The sequence below is a fragment of the Diadema antillarum genome, unplaced genomic scaffold (assembly GCF_040938485.1).
Source record: "Diadema antillarum isolate AM-2024a unplaced genomic scaffold, OU_Dant_1.0 seq00000263_RagTag, whole genome shotgun sequence".
Taxonomy (NCBI): domain Eukaryota; kingdom Metazoa; phylum Echinodermata; class Echinoidea; order Diadematoida; family Diadematidae; genus Diadema; species Diadema antillarum.
This window is the reverse complement of record NW_027271301.1, coordinates 852,693-874,833: the sequence shown is the minus strand read 5'-3', so window position 1 is coordinate 874,833 and position 22,141 is coordinate 852,693. Positions and strand designations below refer to the sequence as shown.

The following is a 22,141-nucleotide window of genomic DNA, read 5'->3' as shown; positions in this document are numbered from 1 at the left end:
CATGTTAGAATAGTATGCCCGTCAGATCCGCTCCAGAAGTGAAAAATTACATTAGATGTAATTACATTACTTCTTTCATGTGTGCACATAATATGTTTATGTGCGTGTGTGTGTGTTCGTATGTTGTATAATTATGTTCATGAGGACGGTAGAAACGCAATGATTATCATTATTTCAGAAGAGTACTGCAGTTGAACTGGATTCACTTTACCTCAGCAGGGCCTCGACCTTATCCTCAGCATTGAAAGCATAGTAAGGTTATTGATTTTTTTTTTTCCTAGAGGTAATGATTGAGTCGATGAAAACATAGACGCTGTATTATCTTTCTAACTCATTTGCTGCTAGAGATTCGTTGGCAATTCGGATCCTGATACAAAGGTCAAAAACTCGCTGGTGGAACCAATCAGGGCCCAGCTCCTGCGCATCCACCCGACCGCCTGGCACGAACGCATCAGCATGACGTTTGAAGTTTTCGGCATTGGCCCCGTACCAGGTGACGTCACGCTAGGGACAAACATGCCCGTTATGAAGTAATGAATATGTTAATATGAATAAAGATATGAATATGAACATAAATATAAGTATAGGATGAATAATGAATGTAAGTATATATATATATATATATATATATATATATATATATACATAAAGAGAGAGAGAGAGAGAGAGACGGAGAGACCGACTGACAGAAAGAAAATGGCGCCTCTTTACAGAGGGCAACACTTCGTGCAATGGATTTAGATTTCCCAAATTGTGATCCACCGACTTTGAAATCAATCTAAAAATTGTTGTGTTTTTTTCCTATCATCAGCCGAGTAGTGCCAATGTTGAAATTACCTCTGCTCCCCCCCCCCCCCCACCCCCTCAGTATGTTATCAAATCGACGTGCAAAATTGAAGTGGCATTTGTTTTCTTTTTAAACATTTTGAATCTTTTCCGTGTATTCGAATAAATCTCTACCCCTGGGACATTCTCGTGAATATAACTACAGGTCAACGATTTGATCCCCTCGAGCTTGGCATCCAAGACAGGCGCATAACTGATTCTCGGCTGTCGGCTAGTTCGTGTTACAACGACAGTACGTGTGTATCCCGCACCAGGCTTGGACAGAAACCAGGTTAGTCCACCACTCTCTCTGATTACGCTGTGTCCGCAGAAACTAAGGACCGATTTAACAGATCTGACATGAAGATCGAGATTTTGATGTCCCCAAGTGCCCGAACGACAATGTCCTCATCGATACCTTTTTCAATTATAAAGTAGATATCACTCTATGCATTTTGTAGAAAATGTCTGACTAGCAAATTTGCACTGCACGGTTTTACACGATATTGTGCTTGTAGGTAGACATAAAACTAATTCCTAGGTCTTCTCGAACCTGAACATTTTTGTCTTTTTTTTCTCTCTCTCTCTCTCTTTGCTCTTTGGTCTGCATTTTCATTTTAAATGATCATCTGGCATGCAGCTTAGGAGGTTGTAGAACAAAGTTTCTTTGGTAAGACCCACTGGAGCCGACTTTCGATTTCGTAGAAGATTCACGACATAATACGGCAGTTTCTCCGACATTCTTTATTTTTTAGTTGAACTTCAGTATTTTGAAATTTTGATTGATTAGTTATGAAATGACTTGAAAGTATTTCCAGAGTCTGGAACCAAGCCAGTTCTCATTAAGGTTCTGATCTTGACAGACAAAGATTTATAGTCAGTTCGTTCTTATCATGGACCATCCCATTCTACATCTAAACAGAAATCAACCATGGGGCCTCAGAGAGTTAACCACAATGAAGCTCTTAAATCTTTGTATGAGACTTTATTAACTAAAACATTCTAATTATTTTCAAGATGAAACTAACTGTCATTTCACTTATTAACTTTTCGGTTCCCGAAACAATTACTATCTGAACATTGAAAACGAAGTGTATTTATTAATAAATATACATTTGGATTTGCAACAGTTCACCATGTTGAGAAACTTCTTCCAAGTAGTTTTCGATTTCTATTTTTACGTTACAGATTCAAATGGCATTGGGGCGTGGTCGGCTGGAGTGCTTGACCACACCCAGTGGATCCAAGTGGATCTGACCGATAACCGTCTGATTCAGGGCGTGGTCACCCAGGGTCGCTATGACGTCGACCAATGGGTGTCCAGTTTTAAGATGACGTACAAGCAAGATGGCGACAGGCGGTTTCAAGACGTTCTTGATACGAGTGGTGTCCCACAGGTTCAGTGTTTTTTGTTGTATTAGTCAGTCTTTCTGTTCTTCACTTTTTGTCAATCCCTTGTCTACGTGCCCTCATATCACAAAAATCAAGTCTCTGTTTGTATTAATAATGTTATATCTATTAGAGTCAGACAAATCTATCCAAACTCACAAAGAAAAACAGTCATTTCACCAAATGCTATACCCAGTTGCACTTGCGGTACTGATCAATGCTGTTGTTATAATAATGTTACCTACCGTGGCTTGAAATGTTATTTCGTTGTTGGCCCTGGATTATGCAATTTCCTCGTTGTTATCTAATGTTGTATATGATATAGGCCTAGAATTATGATTTGTTTGCATACATGACAATGTTTTACTTCGGTACTCTGTGTAGCGATGTACTGGTATAAATAAAGTATTCCGAATAGTCCAGTATTAAGTAGTCTATATAGTTTATTGGATTTACATAAGACTATCATCAGCATTAATTGACATTGTAGAAATAAATTGGTGTGGCTTGGATTGGTTTTGTTTCGTTTGGTTTGATTTAGTTTCATCCATGTAGAGTATTTGTCATCACAGTACCGTGGCGGATGAAATAAATAGTATATAAACACACAAATATATGAAGATATACAGAGCATAGAACTACCAGGTTTCAATATCTACAGGATCCTTCCTGTTGAAATATTTCTTCATGTTCAGATAGGGGAATGAATAAGAATCTTCCTAATGAAGGAGTTATTTTTGCTCATTGCGATGGATGTAACCCGCATGCTCTGTGGAAGCTCCCTGGCTTTTGATAGCAGAATGTTGACAGCCCTTAAGCACAAGGGAAAATCCATTTTCTATCATAGTGAGCATTGTCATTTGTAAAATGACGCAAAAAAAGAGTCAAATTGTACATTTATACAATTGACGTGTCGTAATCAAAAGTCGCAATGATCTTTCGTTTGAATGCTTGCAGGTCTTTGCAGCGAACGAGGATCGGAATTCTTACGCTGTCAACACGATCGCCGTCCCGGTAACGGCGCGGTTCGTTCGGATTCACCCTGTGTCCTGGGTTGGCCACATTAGCATGCGATTCGAACTTTTTGGACTCAACCCAGGCAGCGGTATGTGGATGACTATAGTGTTGATATTTATGGTCAATAGTAAGACAATTAAAGCAACGATGGTTATATTTCTTTTCTTTTTTTAAAAAAAAGATGTGGTAGCAAATAATTAGAATAGATGAATGACAGTAACAAGGCCAAAACTGTGGTTGTCGTTGAAAGTATGAGTACTCAAATTTAAAGTTTACGGTCAAAAACCCTGAAGAAGACTCGTGACGTGCAACCATTAAAATTTGTTGCATAGTAATAACGCATTTCTTGATCTATTTTCATTATATACATACATATATATATATATATATATATATATATATTTTCATATTCATAATTTATGTATTTTAGAACAGCGAACTCCAGGTAAATTGGGCATCGCTGATGGTCGCGTCTCCAGCACCAGTCTCGTGGCCTCATCCTGTCGGGACATGGCACACTGCGCAGATCATTCTAGACTTAACAGACGTCAAATTGGCAACGTGGGTGGAGCGTGGATCGCAGGTGTAAGTGTTGTACTGATATAATTATATTGCCCAATTCCTGACCATTTTAAAGCTGGCTTTACTGAACATACATGTTAACTACAATATGATGTCAGAAATGTCAACTTATCCGGTATCAAAATACATGTATATGAAGCTTACAGAATTTCACAATTTTATATACTTTCAAAAAATATAGTGAACGCAGTTGCAAAGAAATTAGATTATATAATGACCTCGCACGTACCTCATTCACATACATGTGAATCTTCGCTAAAGATATTTTCCCCCCTTTTAACATGTTCATGCTGGCACAATTTGATGCCAAGGATATAATTTCATCTTGAAGTCATGTCAAAAAAAAAGAAATTTGAGAGAGACCATTACCATTTTTTGTCTTTCGTCTGAAAAAAATTGAAGCAAACGTTAATTGATATCTTGACTGTTTTGTTCCTGTCACATTAGTGTCCTTGTTCCCCCGACTAAATTTCATGAAACCACAGTCAGCTTGAATATGTTGTGGATTTTCATGAGAAAACATCTACATCTGTACTCGAAATGATTCAATGTCTGATATGTCAAAGATATTCTTTAAAGGTCGATTTACTTTCTTAACCTTCAGTCCTCTCGCCAAGATGAATGGATCCAAGTTGACCTGCGCAGTGCATTTGAAATAACAGGGGTCACGACGCAAGGTAGACACGATGCACAAGATGACGAGTGGGTGACGTCATACACTGTGTGGTACAGCATAGATGGAAAGGACTGGACTGCTGTCACTGACTGTAGTCCTCAGGCAAAGGTACTAGAACAGCCATTTCATGGCGTCATTTCACGTTTGTTAAATGCAAATACATGTATACAATATCCTTTGTAAATGATAAATGCAGGTACTAGTTTCTCATATCATCAATGTTACATAAGTATTGTCTGTTTGAGTCATTATTATTGTTACTTTCATCATCAGAAATAGTTACTTTCACACCAGAGTTAGCGCAATGAGGTCAGAATAATTTTGCAAAAAACAATAGGCCATTCAAGCTACAGATGAATACTAAACTCTAAACGGCCCTTGAGTGCCATAAGAATGCGTTGTCACTTTCCATTGCCTTAAATATCTTTAGTTGCAATTGGAAAGTATACGCAAAGTTGTCACATGATGGCAATAAGCAATGACCGTAGACGTTTCATAGTATTGTATTCTAAAGCTCTGATTGACGTATGCAAACTTCGAAGTTCGAGACCACCTGTGATGTTGCCTGCATCTCTACTGCTATTACACGCGCACGTAGGTGAGAGAGGTTATTTCTCAAAAGAACTTCCAAATTTAAAGAATTGAAATGTCTCCATAATTCAGTCATTTCCAGTGGTGTACCGCACTTCTCTTCGCATCTCTTCCCATTTTTAAAAATATAGATATTTCCAGCCAATTTCGACAAGGAAAGTACCGTGCACAACGCTGTGAGTCCGCCATTTACGGCTCGATTTGTCCGTCTTCAGCCGGTGTCGTGGAACAACGCCATCAGTCTGCGATGGGAGCTGGTTGGCAAAGGGCCAGTCATTCGTAAGTCTAAAGTTCAATGTATAAAGTGATCACACACACACACACACACACACACACACACACACGTATAGGAAATACATATGATATACACATAAGTATACATAATCATGTATTCATTAGGGGCATTGTTATCATTCTTATTTTGGTCATTACTGAAATACAATCTCAACATAATCAATCGTCTTTAAGCACATTTATATTGAAATTTTTAAGAAATGAAATATATCTGTGGGTTAGTCATTGTATTTAAGATAGGAGAATTACAAAGAGTTTTTCCTATCTAAATGCCAAACCACGAAAGCATGAACAATAATAAATTCACCTTGCAAGTCAGCAATGCCACTTTACAAGTCAGCATTTGTGTTACCATTTTAAATGACATTGTGCTGTTACTTACGGAATGTAATGAAGTATTTATGTGCTTATTCAAAACTACATAATCATTATCATTTGCTATTCTTCTTACTATGCAGTTACTATGCAGTTCATGCTTACCCCACAAGACAAAGAGATTCATTTTACCTTCAACGTACTTGGACACTCTTTGCTCAAAAAACAATATTGTTTTTACTGGACCAAGATTCTGGAATTATCTTCCCGCAGATTTAATCAAATGTTCTAATAATATGTTTACATTTAAGCAAAAATTAAAACCATAGTTACTTAATGAATGTAAATTGTCTGATTAGAATTTTTAACCTGTTATTTGCAGTATTCTCATTCAATACGTGGCGGATGAACCTACAGTGTACGATCGATTTACATGGTTTATGCTCCCATTATATAATCATTACACCAGTATTTACATTTTGAACTCGTTATGAACTTGATTCTAGATGATGTGCTCGTATACTTGTGTATCTATATGCTATTTTTCACTCAGTTCTTATTCTTTGGGTTCTTCTTTTTTTTCCTTTTTCTTTTTCTTTCTTTTACTTCTTCTTCCCTTTGTACCTTGATATTCTAGCTTTCATAGTTTCGTCATTAGTACTTTGTGTCCTATCTCCATTGCATAACAAATCTACATTGGTATTTTTTCCTGCGATCTGCGTTTACAAGCTTTGCTTTTGCGGTTACATTATATTTCACACGTTACAGAGAATTGTCTTATGTACATGTGTGCTGACACACTTTTTACTCATCACCTGATTTATATCATATTTTGTATCTTGCTTATTTGTATTCTTTTTGTTTTACTGTAGATGACAGGTGAAATATGAAAATAAACGTGCTGGAACTCTTCACTGTGTCTCGAGTGTAAGACCAGTGCAGTTTCAGTTATTCAATTCAATTATTCGATTCAGTTACGTGATATATTACTCGATCAAAATCATACGCTCCATATCGACGTTCTTATGGGAAAGAAACATAAGGTAATTACTTTCAAAAACCATCAAATGGATTATACCTTTCACGATCCATTGAGTGACTTCTCTTTGATAATTAATTTCAACGTCGTGAAGATATATCTGCTGAGCTTAATGTTTATATCTATATGTATTTGAATTATTGCTTTTTGACAGTATTCAAAAAATGAATTGTCCAAGGTCATCCAATCGTAAACCATAAAGGGACGATGAGTTATGTAATTGACATCGATCCTCTAATAAGCGAATGATAGTGAGTAACAATATTTGCGAGCACTTGTATCTCTGCGTACCTATCCACGCAGCAGCAGGAGCAACTGACTCAAAGCTTGGCATCGAAGACAAGCGCATCCCCGACGCCGCCATTACTGCGTCGTCCTACTACAGCGTCTCGTTCACCCCGCAGCGAGGTCGGCTGAACACTGGCTCCTCTGGTTCGCTTCGAGGAGCGTGGACAGCACAGATCAAAGACCAGTCGCAGTGGCTGCAGGTGGACCTACAGAGAACACATCACGTGACAGGAGTTATCACTCAAGGCAGGTCGGACAGCGATGAGTGGGTGACGGGTTTCAAGGTGGCCCACAGCAAGAACGGACGTGATTGGCTCTACGTTCAGACCAGATCATGCATGGGCGTTCATGACAGGGTAACACGGTTATCAGGGGTCTAGGAAATAGAGGTTTTTATTAACAGACGACCAAAGGTCAAATTGCACAGATGTGTGTGAGTGTGTGTGTGTGTGTGTGGGGGGGGGGGGGGGGGCTACATTATCATTCAAATGTATACACTGACGTCAAAGAAATAATTTCATATTCATAAACTGGAATATACCCATCAACACATTCATATTACGTACGAATAATAATAAAAAAATGTAACTTTAAAGATCATTACTTAACTATGAGATACCTCAAATCCAACCAGATATATATGATGCAAAAAGAACCAATAACAGAGAAGGAAAAATACCACCCAATGACTCTGTCATTGTATTCCTACTTGCCCCATTATCGACAGCAACGATAAATCAAGTTACTTCTGCATTTTGTGTCTTATAATGTTAATAATGCCAAGGGAATGTCATTCGAAGGTGTGTATCCGTGTATCACATAACTGCGTACATGTACTTCTGTACACGCACACACGCGCACACACACAAATATCTGTATCTACAGTATGTATATACATTATATGCATATACACGTGTGTGTGTGTTTGTATCATAGAATGAGATGAAATAGACATATACATACATTTTACAAGGTCGGTAATAATTATGCATTCCTAGAACTAACGAAAGGTGTCAATAAATCAAAATATATATTGGCGCTATTAGAGAGATTGCATAACCTATTCAACAAGTGTGAAATTCATGAAATTCTTGCGTCGAGATGTTTTCATTGCAACTGATTGACAGATTGCCCTACATCGACGTAAAGTGTATATCTTTACCAATGAATTAACCACTACCAAGTGAGATCAATTTTTCGTTTCTCCCGAGGACATGGGCTAAAGATTCCATGTTCCTATCTTATTAATTCAAACATTTGGAGCCCTGTGAAAGTTTGTATTTTCTTGTTGCCATGAAGGGAAAGCCTTTTGGAAGCTTTGTGATCAACAACAATAAATGATATAGTTGTCGATATCTATTATGTTTACGTACTTTATCCAAATTTACACATGTAAAATGTTAAAAGAACTTATATATCGCTGTTTCAGGTCTTCGCAGGAAATAGCGACCGTTCGAGTCTGGTGACGAACGAGTTCGTACCAGCCCTGACCGCTCGGTTTGTTCGCCTCCTGCCGCAAAGCTGGCATCAAGACATCAGCATGCGCTTCGAGCTTCTCGGGGCGGGGGTGGCCGCCGGTGAGCTGCTAGTACAGTTATGTTGTAGCTGGCTCACTTGGGCAATATACATTAACTGTATCTCCACTCCCACGTGTCTTTGATTTGTTTCTTAATCCATATACTCACTTTGATGCTCATTTCAGTAGCATAGAATACTAAATTAATGAATAAATCCATGATAATTATGTATCTATTCAAGTATTTATGACGCGAGTTGGTTGTGCTGTGGCTGTTTAGGATCTACCTAAAAGCCGACATTAGTCTATCAATGTTATCGTTGTCATAAATTTCTTCCTACCCCCTCCCCCCCCCCGCCTAGTACTTGGAGGTTCTTGCCGAAAAGAACACAGTGTCCCACAGTGTGTTCACAGTGTGTCCTCATAGTCGGTTGTGGGAAAGGGCTCGATTTTAACAGGATGATTTCAAACTGTGGTGTGTTTTCTCACAGTGTTCACATAGTAATGTTCTGTTTCACACTGTGAATGATGATTCACTATAATGTGTTCGCACTGTTAAAACGCTCGAATCTAACAGTGTGAGGAGATCTCACGCTGTTCACAATGTGTTTCACATTGTGTTACACACTTTCCAGCGGGAGTGGCGGACTTACATGGGTACGGTCAGTTATTTAGATGTCATACTCACATTGATGTCAATACATATAGCATTGAACAATGAATGAATCCACTGCAATGAATGTGATGCTCTTCAAGTATTGATCTTTATTCAGTATCAGCTTAGTCATCAAATTATTCCACCTCCCCTTCCTCATACATCTTCTCTTCCCCTTCACATCTTTATCTTATTCTTTATCTCCATTTGCTTCATCCCATCCTCTTCTTCACCGTGAAAATAATGTGTGCATCCTTCAGATGATATTCATTGTAACGAAATTACACTTGCTGTGGACATGCTATAATCACCTCCCTGCTATAACTGCACGTATTCTTTCGTCACGCAGTCATATCAGTAGATGCTTATTTGTGGACATCATTGTCATTGCCGGAAAATTCAATGAAAACAACAAACTGAATGTTGTAACAGGTGATTTGTGACTGAAAAAAAAAAACCCCACACAAAACAAAACGTGGAATAGAAGTATCTTTTTTATCTTTCTTTGTTTTCATCACAAATAGTTTTAGATTTCTGGATTCCCACAACATGTAAACGGTTATGCAAATCATAGGGCATTTTTATTGTTTTGAAGTATTTGTTTATATCAAAAACAGATATTTCCCAGGAGTTCTTGCCTCTTGGATTGGAGGATTACGTCGTACCTAACACCAGTATGACTGCGTCGAGTGTGTATAGCGCAGCGTATCCCCCGAGCCGCGGAAGACTACGTTTGACCCCCTCCGGCGGGTTCCAAGATGCTTGGGCAGCACGCACGAACAACGTCAACCAGTGGCTACAGGTATTTTACTGGTATTCACATTTTGCCAATGTTGTATGCGATCTTTTGTTCCTATATATTACAGTCAAACCTGTCTATAGCGGTCACTCAAGGGAAACAACAAAAGTGGTCGCTATAGACGGGTGGCCGCTATAGACAGGTTAGTGGCCATTTTGAATGTCAATACCTGCATTTTATAGTAGCAGAAAATGACGCATGTTATCTTGAAAAAACGACAACCTGCAAATAAGTTTCCATGTGCAGCTATATTATGGGGATGTTTGTTGTACAATTCACTTCATTTTATCTTTTTTTCTCTGCCTACTTCTGTTCTTTTGATTTTAAAAACAACATTTTGGGCCTGAGGAACTGCTCTGGTTCGTACCGGCTTGCATGAACGGGGTTCATGAGTGCTGAGTTCGATGGAGATTGATAATGTGTGAAGCTTACGTAAACAACAAACAATACCCAGACAAGTACCATTATTGTCTTTATTTAAAAGGACTTAAACACAGTTAGTCGGCATTTTACTATAATTCTAAGGTGTTATCAGGATTGTCTTTGCATTTGTAGCACCTATTCAGGGTGGCATTACTGAAGCCTAGATCTACTAGTCAAGTTAGTGGTAAGACGGCTTTTCGTGGCATAAGAGTTGCATCAATTTTGACAATCATGTATGTGTGATTGTGACCTATGGTTCGGTAGAAATTCACGCAATGAACGTAAAAGACATCGTATTCATGGATGATTTAACGGTTCAGCTAAATCTTTGTGGCCCCTATACGCAGGTAGATAGGCCTATTCACCACGGGATATAAAGTGAGTGACCGCTAGCCGCGTTAGGGGGGTGGCCGCTATACAAATGGTTTATAATACAGTAATTTCGTGCAGGGGATTTTTCAGTGGCCGCTATAAGCAGGTGGCCGCTATAGAGAGATGGCCGCTAAGACAGGTTTGACTGTATATAGAAACAAAAGATCGCAGGCAGCATTGGGAAAATGTATCTAAAAAACTGAAACAAAGTCACTTACTGCAGTACTGAGGAAGCAGTTTTTTGTTTCCTTTATATTTTTCTAATAAAAAAAGATAATGCGTCTTTGAGTAGATTTATGTTAGGATTGCATTATATCAATTAGATCAATTACGAGTATATCAAGGAGGGCGCCATCTATCAATTCGCTGTGAACAGGCTATTCATGTCTTTGAAACGGAGATAGGTGGGCGTTCAGTTGTCAGTGGCATTTATAGTGTTCATAATCTACCAGTGATATAATCATTCCCATCCCTCTTTAGCTTTAAAAATAACATCTTTTGTCAAGCGAAAACAAATTCATATCCCAATGTACGTGCATTTTTTTTTAAAGATTGTCTCACGTTTTCATTGACTGTTCGGTGGAACACAATCTTGTTTGGAATAAACCGTTTAGATAGAGAAAAATGTAATCGATGAGAATAATCAGAGGCTGATTTCTTGTGGCTAGCTCATAAAGAAAGGCATTTTTCTGAAACATGACACAGCAAATCTTTGAATTTATATAGTTCTACGTCTTTAATAGATCGACCTCACAAATCTGTATCGGATCACTGGATTGGCAACGCAGGGTCGTTCGGGCGAATGGGTGCGCACGTACAAGGTAGCTTGTAGCACGGACGGAGAGAATTTTCACACAGTGCAGACTATCTGCCCGAATGGCGAAGAAGACATGGTAAGCGGACGGGCAGCAAAGCAGTATGATATTACCTAATAGAATGGGTCTATCGAATGCAATATTCACAAGCAGAAAGTTTTAAAGCACATTGAATTTCAATCACCTATTGAAAGTTTTTTCCCCCTACAACTATTTTTTTAAACAAAAGCGGAGAAGGTGAGGGAAGGTAATAGAAAAACGTGAAAATGACTAAAATTGCTTAATATCAACAATTTCCAAATTTTCCACAATATTCAAACCCCCTTGAATGAAACAAGCACTTTCAAATAACCTGTACAGTTGTAGTAGTAGTAGTAGTAGTAGTAAAGCTGAAGTGGTGGAAGCGGTAGAGGTACACTATTACTATTTCATTTCTTCTTTCGTTCGTCTTTCCTTCCCATCATTGCTCATTGTCTCTTGTCGTTTGTCCTGTCCAATTCTTTGTTTCCTCCGAGCGCCTGTGTGTCTGCATGTGTGCTTAAGTTACTCTCCTTTTTTCCTCTTGTAAGTTCAATTTATTGCATGGTTCACATCTCTTCAAGCTTGTATTATACGTGGGCCTCTCTTTTCCAATAACAGTGGCGGATCCAGAGGGGGGCGCAACCGGCGCACGCCCCCCCTTTATTTTTCGTGAAAAACTAAAGAAATAGAAAGAAAATATATGAGATGAAACGCGGAAGTGCCACCAGAAATATTAGTCACGCCCCCCCCCCCCCTTTACAGAATTCCTGGATCCGCCTCTGAATAATGCTGCAATGATTTTGGACAAAATTGATAAGTGTACAGCTGTACGTTTCTGTTTCATGTAGCATTATGTGTATGTGTTTGAAAACAAAAACTGATGTTGGAAATAAAACATGATTTGAATTGAATTGAATTTCTTTAGATCTTTACTGGAAACTCAGACCGATCCACAGTGGTGACCAACACCCTACCCAGGCCAGAGCTTTGCCGCGTCGTCCGCTTCCTTCCCGTCACGTGGTACGGCCATATCAGCGCACGCCTGGAACTCTACGGCAAAGGCCCTATCGCCAGCGAGTAATTCGCAAAATCTCTTTGTTCGGCATTCACTTTGCTTCACAGCTCATGGACATGACGAGCTCGAAAAATGCTAAAATTTTGTGTCGAAGGGTGCACCTTTTACTTCAACGAAAGCTCACTACAAATAACATGAGAGAGAAGAGAGAGAGAGAGAGAGAGAGAGAGAGAGAAGCAATCCCATTCCAAACATACTAATACAGTTTCACGTCTGAATAGACTAGATCGAAACTAAAGGACAGGGTCAGGAAGATTCCAACTGTTTTATTTCTACGATTATTTCCATAATCATTATCATTATTACCAATGTTATTATCATCTTTTGCCATTAGTATCATAATTTCCATCACTACCGTTATTATTTCATTTAGTATTTGTACAAGTGATTGTGAGATTCAGCTGAAGTGCCTCCCATTGTAAAATTTAGTATAGTGTTTTCATATGTTTTGACTTTTGCATTATTCATTATCATGTTCATTATGATTTTAAGTTGACGGATAATATAATGAAATTATACGTTACAAAATTTTCTTTTCAAATTATATCAGTGGTGACTATAGTTGAAGATTGTGACATCTCATGAAAGTTACAAGAACTGAGACCTTATCGATGCAAATGAAAGTAAGAAAACACTCGTCTTGATGAGAGTAGAACACGCCACGAAATTCGAATGAAGTCGTCAGGACTCTCACAACGGCCTTGATAATCATTCTTTGATATTACACACTTTATCGAACACGAATGTTCGTTTTGGATTTTTATAAAGCTTGCCATGACTCACACGAAACAAAAGCTTTCAAGTCTCTGGTATTATTTCTCTTTTAGAACCAACTACTAAGCGAGGTTAAATCTAACTGTTACCCAAGCTTAACTTGCAGCCAGAGGCCTCATGTAATGTCGTTCACTCATTATAACTCTATATCGATTCCACTTTGATTAAGACAAAAATTAATCTGATACTTTTCTCCGCGTTAGAGAAAGCTTAGTGTACCTTTTTTGTTTCATGGGCTGTTTTTTCTAAGTTATAGGGGATGCAAAATTTTGTGATAATTATGAGCAGGAATTCTGACTTGGCGATCTCATATGAGTTATAACTACACTGTATATTATTTCATATTGGAACTGTTATACTGATATGATCAGAACTTTCATTCTTATTCCTGAGAATTCAGTAGTCAGAAGTAAACATGGGAACGTCATCGTCATCAGCATGCATGGTAGCAGCCGTATATTTGATTTGAACAAAGACGTACCTGAGATATAAATGAGAAAATATATGCAGTTTTGTTATTTTATAAAGTTTGTGCCATCATTGCTGTTCAATATAAAAATAAGGCAACTTAGTCACGAAAGCATCATCATACTATATAGACTCTACCCTGTCAAAATAATATACTCATGTGGCATGTAGAAATGTTATTCCCTCACAGTCGAATGATCAACAGGTGAAATAAAAGAATGAAGCATACAGGTCGAAAGAAAACGATCTTCATCGCTTCCGAAACTGATTCTCGAACATGACAAACACAAAACTAATTCTTAAAGAGTCTGAGCATGTGAAATTGAAGGTGTAGGAGATGGATTGATAGAGAGAGACGAATAGACATGAATATGTGAACAGATAGTAGATGGATAGATGAATAGACAGACAGATAGAGAGATGAATAGACAAATGAAGAAATAGATGAACAGACCTGTGTGCGCTAAGGCCGCGGAAAAGGGGGAGGGGAGTCAAAGGGGTTTGCAAAGACAAACGATAATAAAAATAAACATACTGCTCGAAATTGCAATTGATCGAAACAGATATCTCTGACATGACCATTTAGTCCTGATAAGGAAGATGGGGAAGCAGGCCTCATTAATATGGAAAACACATATTTCGAGAAATATATGTGATAAGTGACAAAACGGTGTCATCATCGAATTGGAAGAAAGTCTCCCTCAAGGAAAAAAAAATGAAATGCATCTCCCCATCCAAAAAGAATGCAGAAAACTTAAACAGAAAAAAACATATACACTTTTAAGTATGGTAAGGCCTTGTTTATTTTCGTATTTTACTTTCGCAAAGCACATACAATGATATGGTCCATTAAAGAACAAGCAAACAACTATGTTACAATGAAAAATTAAAAACTTGTTACATTTGCAGCAAACTTATCGAATATTATGAAGAAAAAGAACACGAAATAGCCAAGAACTGAAGGTATAAGAATAAGAAGAGAAAGAGGAACATACTATTATGTGTCCAGTTATCACGCGAGCCTTATTTTCTAACTTTGGTGTCATTAAATTTTCAAGAATCTAAGCTTTCGCCTGATATAAGTTTCACTTTTGATTAAATAAATCTATGTTTCTAAAAGCTTATTACGTAAGTAGTATGCAAAATACCCTGTCCACCGTCTTCCGGGGAAAATCGGCATCGAAGTTTAGACGCAGGAGCACATTAGGCAAAGTTAGACACCGTCGAGCTAAATAAAAAACCGAAAAATTTGGTCTTCCAAGCGTCCTTTAGAGTTAACATGAGAAGGTTCATAAACTTTTGATATGTTAACAAATATCAAAGTTTTCTGTTTTTTTTTTCATTTTACATTACCGTATAACCTACGTGTTTTACTCCTCCTTTTTAATTCATCTAGGCATAATGGGAATTGGCCACGGGAAAGGGAGAAAAAATTAGAATAGAATAGAATAGAATAGAACAAATATTGGCAAAGATAAGTATCAATGTATATATATATATATATATATATATATATATATAGGCCTATATGTATATATATATATATATATATATATATATATACACAGGGATCGACACTAACTTTTTTGTTTGGTGGCCCGATGGGGCCACCAAAATCCTCAATTTCAAATTTTTGGTGGCCCGAGAGAAAAATTTGGTGGCCCCGAAAAATAAAAACAATAAAAAAACATTAAAAGTCCTGTTTTTTTAATGAGTCAAATATCTAAGTTTTATCCAGTCATAGTAAGAATTGGAAGTTGGACATACATCTACTCATAAATAAACCTCAACAAACTCGCAACACTCACTCTCAGGCACTCATTCAGTCCTTTTCATCCATACTTTAAACAAATATAACTGCTAATTTCCGGTGCAAAAAGTTACGAATTAATTGACGTACTTTTCAAAAAAATTTGGTGGCCCGAGGCGGGCCACCAAATTTGCACTTTTTTTTAATTTGATGGCCCGACTTTCAATTTTATATATATATATATATATATATATATATATATATATATATATATATATATGGAGAGAGAGAGAGAGAGAGAGAGAGAGAGAGAGAGAGAGGAGAGAGAGATGAATTATAAAGAAAGAAAGGAGAAAAGGAAATCAATGGATGTACTTTGTACAGACCGTACCGACTCGAACGAAACAGCAATTGCCATGCAAGGTCAAGCGCAGGAAATTTCATTTAGGGGCGCGTAACTAGGTCACAATCACTTCTCTCTCACACCCCCCCCCCCCATCACACGCCCCTATGCCCCTAATTTCCATAATTTCACATATATCAGCTGAGAGCAGAATACCTGCTTCGAGTTAAACTGTTGTAACCTCCTACTTTAATTAGATATCTATTCCAATGGCAAAAACAACAAACTTCAAGATAGATGCTCTCTTAACGACTTAAAACATGTTTTTGTTATGAATATTCTTATAACAACCCAAGGTTGATGTCCTTGTAATGATGGGTAGACTTTGGAATAGGTTATCACGCTATTCGTAAATCAGTAATGCCGGTTGCGATCATTATAGATGCTGTTAACACGCATACAAATACCTACCGCGATAAGATGGCATATGAGGTAACGATGCAATATTAGCTGTGTTGGGAAAATTTGAATCGACGATGAATGGTTCGAAACGATTGTAAAACTGTGTGCTTGTTAAATATGCTAAAATTTTTGTTGTCCTTTGCAATTACTGCTTGGCTCAAATGTGGGACTACAATGAGATGGGCTGGGGCTGGGGTCATTGAGTATCACGAAAATGGATAGGCGAAAGTCATATTTTTGTATTTTAATCTTTAAAGGCATAAGTTACCATTTGCAGATGAAACAAAAACCCAGCTTCAGTGCTTCAAAATAGTTCTAAAATGTGAGTTACGGATAGAAACAACCAATGTCAAAATTTGAATTACTGATCATAATTCATGTTAAATATTGTTAAATACACAAAATGTGAACAATAGTTATAATAAAAATGTTTCTAGACTAAACCATCTACAGATATGGTTTATTGAGAAAACTTTAGTGTTATCTCCTTATATTTTAGGCTTTATTGCAAAATGTTTACATGGTAGGATGTTTTGTGATACAGCTGACCTACACATATGCATCAAACGTGATATCTCGAACATTTTTGAATTTTTGCTCCCAATGGTAGACAGTACATTTTAAACACGTCAGGAATGGGGGTTGGAGGAGAAATGTTCCTTTACCGAAGAGGACGGTGAGAAAGGATAGAACTGGACATGAGACATGAGCCTTTGGAACGACACAGTTACATCTTTCCATTTTCTGGTAAATTCAGTCATTAATAGGCTTTGTGTGCAAACTTTTTATGATAAAATATGTAGTTTAGAATATACCCCACGCTGATATGCTCCTGTAAAACTTTTGGTTGTTTCGGTGCATGCTCCATCAGTTTAGTATTATGAGACAATCCACAATCACACGAAATACGGCATTCTCGAGCATTATATTTTCCTGGTAATATTCTGTTCAAAATCCAAATGAAGCTGATCGAGTTGCATTAGTAATAATGATGAAGATAATGAAAGTAACAATTATCATTTACGAAGCTCTGTGAAATGAACTTTAACTGGGTGAAGAGAGTGAAGGAGAGAGCACTCTACTATGAAATGGTAAAAATCAACATTTTAAAAGTTGTCACTCCAACCTTTTGCTGAATGTTAGATCTGCACTCAAAATGTTGCATTACCATTTCAGGAATGGTTAACTCAACATTTTGAGTTGGAATTGAACATTTACAAAAAGTTTGGAGGAATGACTTACCATTTCAGTTTTTAGAGTGTGAGATGGAAAATCTCAACATTTTAGTTAGAATCGTCATGAGCTTGCTTTCATCTGGGGGCGGTTAAAGTTTTGCAACAAACATTAAGAAAAAAAAAACAAAGCAAGGGAGCCAATGCTATCCAAGGAGGGGAAAATGGCATCGCAACTAACCCTTAAACACTGTGTGATAAGGACTTCTTTATCTCTCAATAGAACGTAATTAGAAAGATTAAGGCGACGCGAAACAATGACGCGACAGTGTCCTTGACAATGTACATTTGACTGTCAAATCCTACGCGCAAAAAAGATCAACTAGCTGCCATAGACATCAAAAGTGTCCTTGAATGCCCTTGTTCAGACAAAGGTCATATTACGTCAGAGTTTCCCAATATGATGAAAACTCATTTTCGGTATATAATGCCCTGTCCTACACACGCTTAAATTTTTATTTTAGCTTTTCTCTTTTTTTTCTATATACATTGTCATCATTCAAACCATTTTCATTTTTTTTGATAATGTACACATCTCTCTCTTTAATCACTGTACTCTTTTTTTATCACTCACTCTTTAGTACGCTTGCCTTCTAATATATTTTTTTATATATATCATGTATTTATATTTTTCATGTGTGTGTGTGTGTGTGTGTGTGTGTGTGACTCGTCTCATACTCTGCACTATACCTTCTACTTCCACAAACATCTCTTTTAACTTCTTCTTTTCTGTTTCTCTTCTCCTTCCCTATTCTCTTATATTGTTCTTCATGATCATTTCTTTTCAGTTGCTGCTGCAACTGCAATCCCTTTTGATACTCAAGTCGAATTGAGCTCCTCTTCCCATTTCCGTTTACCCTCTCCACTTGCCCCCAAATATCTAAACTCATTTCTCTTTCTTTCGTCCTCTGCATTGTGCCCGTGTTTCTTTCAGGTAGCAGAAAATGACCGCAGAAGCTAGGTTCCAACATCCAAAGCACATAATGAACGCACACATTTATCGGCAGAGTCTTTTAGTACCTACCTTACTTGGATACAATGGCGTCAACCGATAACTTTACATTGATAAAAAGAGCAATCATTGTATAACAGATAATACTGTATGTTCCATTCTGCATTCGTATTACCTGGGATAGTGAGAAAATCAGTATGCAATTGGACACTGTGTCTCCAAGCAAACATTGACGGATCTGCATGTGATATGTAGATTTGTGTTCAGCCAGAATACAGTTCTTGACAAGACATCTGACCATAATAGAATTCAATTAATGTTAGTCGAAGCAAAAGAATGAGAGGACAAAAAGACTGAAACATTATTTTGCTAAGATACTTACTCTATGCCATCAAGCGTCAAACTATTCGAGAGTTCATGTAGTCTTTTTTTTTTCGTTGTAGAGCTGTTATCACTATTTCAATTATAATCATCATCATTACCATAATTACTGTTGTTATTGTTGTTATTGTTTTTAATATTAGTTCCCCCTTAAATGAGTATTAGTATAATAGTAATCTTGACTGTGATATGTATCCTTGAAAAGAGCGATATCTTTAAACCTGTTCAGAAATTTGTAAGAAAACCAGAATGAGAATAGATTTAGATTGAAATGCTATATGTCAAAAGAGAAGGTAATAATTACTTCCGAAGGAGCAGATTCTAAGCTCTGAATTGATATATGACTCAATACAAATCGACTTTCTTAACCTGTCGTGATATCGGAAATAAAGCACCCACTCCGCTCCTCCGGAAAAGTATGTAATAAGAAAAGAGGTTCTTTATAAGGTCTATTCCAGCGCTTTAATCTTACCAAGCTGTTCTTTATGAATGGGACAAAATGAAAACTGTGCAAAAACGCCATAGAAACAAAAAGAAGGGATTGTAAGATGAAACTGAATTTGAGCATGCTCTATCAACACATGATATTCATGACTTCTGGCAACTTTCAAAACAGTAGCGTCATCTTTTCAAAAGCTATAGAGTTGAATGTAAAGATTTTCTATAAGAAATGAAAAAGGTTCTCAAGACAAACCCAATAACACTTTTCTACACAAAAAAAAAAAAAAAAATATATATATATATATATATCTAGAAAAGCTGATAAAAGCACAACTTCCCGGTAGTTACTTTAGAATAAAGTAGAAGAATTGCTCCTTCAGAAAATACAAAGAACTAACGATTGACCCGTTTCACCTACTTTCAGTCCTGATGTAAAATCAGGGTGACTTTTTGTTGGTTTTGTGATGAATGGTTACATTTTATTTCTAAATATATTGAGCAAACTGCGCATTAATGTGGACAAACCATGTCTGTTTCTTATCTTGAAAAAAAAAAAGTTGACGTTGAACATCCAATTAAGGCTCACTTCACAGAGCTATCATCACTTTTGTTATTGTTAATTCACCCTCATCTGATCTTTAACATAATATCAACAGGAAGGCCCGGTAATGCAGTATGTGTACATCGTGTAAATTGGATTGTACTATTATGCAGCCATTGAAAAAAAAAATCAAGATTTTACGGGAGCTTACCAGGGTGGGGTATATTTTGATTATAGCAGTCATCAGTAATAATTAAAAAAAAAGGTTTACACAAGGCCTACAATGAAAAAAAAATATGAATAAATTCACATGATAATGGCAGAATGTTTAACTGTCTCGTTGCAGTGTTAAATCCCTAAATTCAACATCGAAGTTGAAACATTGGCTAAAAGTTTCAACTCACAGTTTGTTATGTAGTGAACACGTAACTAGCATGAGATCCAAGAAGTAAAAACAGCACATTTCCATGCAAATATAATCACTGCTCTCACTAGTCACTAATCACTACCAAAGTAGCATAATTGAAAATGAAATCAGGTATTGAGGCAAAAAACATAAGATTGTAAACAGACGAAACCTAATGGAAGCCAACATCTTTTAATTTTTTTATCACCTGACGTATGCGAAGCACTCGCTTACAATTCTAAATATTGGTCATTGATTCGTACGTTTAGTTGTAAATGTTAACTGTGTGCACATTTGCCTTGTCACAAATACCGAAAGATCAATTGTACCCATTAATCTTTTTTTTTTTATGAAGAATATTTGCAATAAGATTCTTTTAAATCTAAGTTAATCAAATTTGCGTAATTTTCCTTCCATTATTCAATGAAAACATTTCCGAGTTTATGAAGTAGTGAGTTCTTTTGTCCTAGAATTTTTATGAAAATGGATCAAAATAACATAAATCAACCATGATCTGTATATTGGAATTTAAGCCTTACATGCAGTGTATCAGGACCTTGGAAGTTTTAGAATTCTTTATTTTCTCAATCAAAACACTGACAGCAATCTGTGTGTTTGCGACTATGCACGTAGGCAGTTGGTTATGGAGATATTCTGTATCCTTTATGCTTTAGTCTTACAGCTTTATGTTTATTTGGGTTTCAGATGCCTTTCAGATTGTTTCAGCTTATAGTGATCAAACACCGCGATATGACTCCTGAAAACTACTCATCAATTGGTAATGTTTGAAACTTGGGTTTCGAGAAAGACATTTATTCCAAATATCGCAATGCATGTGATGACATTATTTTTCTTTCGCTTTGCTTCATTTCTGCGGAAAGGAAGGCGTGCCCCATAAGTCATAACAATATCTTATCTCGCGCGTTATGTCGCAAGTCAATGCCACCACCAAAGCAAAAACTTGGCAATGACCCCGTTTGCCTTCACCGTGCCCGTTGGTACAGCAGTAGGTTTCATGAGCATGACACAATACACCCGTGCTGAGAGACAGAGAGTGCTAAAATCTTGGTCTTGTATAACGTATCTCGGCTATGTCAACATGAATCTCCTGCCCCAGAAGAGCACCGAACGGTTTATCGGAACAATTGAGGGGCTGGTTATCTAGTAAGCGCTACCCTGTTTACCCGTGGGGTTAATCATTTATGACGGCTCGGCTAATTAATTAACGTGATGACGACTCAACATTACCGCACAATCCTAAAACAGCCCCGCCTGTTTGACGACATCAGGCGATCAAACTGGTAGCACGGTGGGTTTTTTTTTTCTTTTTCGTTTTGAAAACTGGAGTCATCTGTAACATTCACTGGATCAGTCGTCCGCTACTCTTGAAAGGATAAGGAAGCAAAAACTGTCAAAGATATTTAGATAAACAAAAAGGACACAGTTTGCTTCAAAATAGACGATTTTTTTTTTATCGCCCTTGTATGGGACAAGCAAGGAAACGCTGGATATACGTGGATTGGACTTAGAATTACAATATCATGTGTTAAAGTTGGTAAACTTTACTATTCCATCTTTGCACGGACGACTTATACCGGATATTGAATTTTAAACCAGCACATTCCTGGTCTTTGACGAATTTTAAAGAGGAAAGCACTCCACAGGAGGACAGACATTCTACAGGAGGAAAACCAAGCGC

The 22,141-nt window shown here is 37.3% G+C and overlaps 2 protein-coding genes across 2 annotated transcripts in view; both read left to right on the top strand.

Moving 5' to 3' along the window:
• The window catches only part of LOC139729771 (uncharacterized), a 29,281-nt gene extending 21,885 nt beyond the window's left edge, over window positions 1-7,396 (top strand). Inside the window, exons 8-15 of the mRNA XM_071640705.1 lie at window positions 346-493; window positions 992-1,117; window positions 2,014-2,222; window positions 3,172-3,319; window positions 3,662-3,816; window positions 4,418-4,597; window positions 5,212-5,359; window positions 7,032-7,396. Coding sequence (XP_071496806.1) covers window positions 346-493; window positions 992-1,117; window positions 2,014-2,222; window positions 3,172-3,319; window positions 3,662-3,816; window positions 4,418-4,597; window positions 5,212-5,359; window positions 7,032-7,396 — 1,479 coding nt within the window. The remainder of the gene's footprint in view (window positions 1-345; window positions 494-991; window positions 1,118-2,013; window positions 2,223-3,171; window positions 3,320-3,661; window positions 3,817-4,417; window positions 4,598-5,211; window positions 5,360-7,031) is intronic.
• A 396-nt stretch (window positions 7,397-7,792) lies between these two features.
• Window positions 7,793-12,698, top strand: LOC139729770 (lactadherin-like). Its single transcript, XM_071640704.1, has 5 exons — window positions 7,793-7,816; window positions 8,446-8,593; window positions 9,805-9,989; window positions 11,525-11,674; window positions 12,543-12,698. The coding sequence occupies exons 1-5, from the start codon at window positions 7,793-7,795 to the stop codon at window positions 12,696-12,698; spliced, it is 663 nt and encodes a 220-aa protein (XP_071496805.1).
• Window positions 12,699-22,141: the final 9,443 nt, after the last annotated feature.

Excerpts from the sequence above, each read along its gene's own strand:
- LOC139729770 (XM_071640704.1), top strand. The coding sequence starts at position 7,793 with ATGCCAAGGGAATGTCATTCGAAG. Across the intron at positions 7,817-8,445 it reads CAAGGGAATGTCATTCGAAG|GTCTTCGCAGGAAATAGCGA; the intron begins GTGTGTATCCGT and ends TCGCTGTTTCAG. Across the intron at positions 8,594-9,804 it reads CGGGGCGGGGGTGGCCGCCG|ATATTTCCCAGGAGTTCTTG; the intron begins GTGAGCTGCTAG and ends TATCAAAAACAG.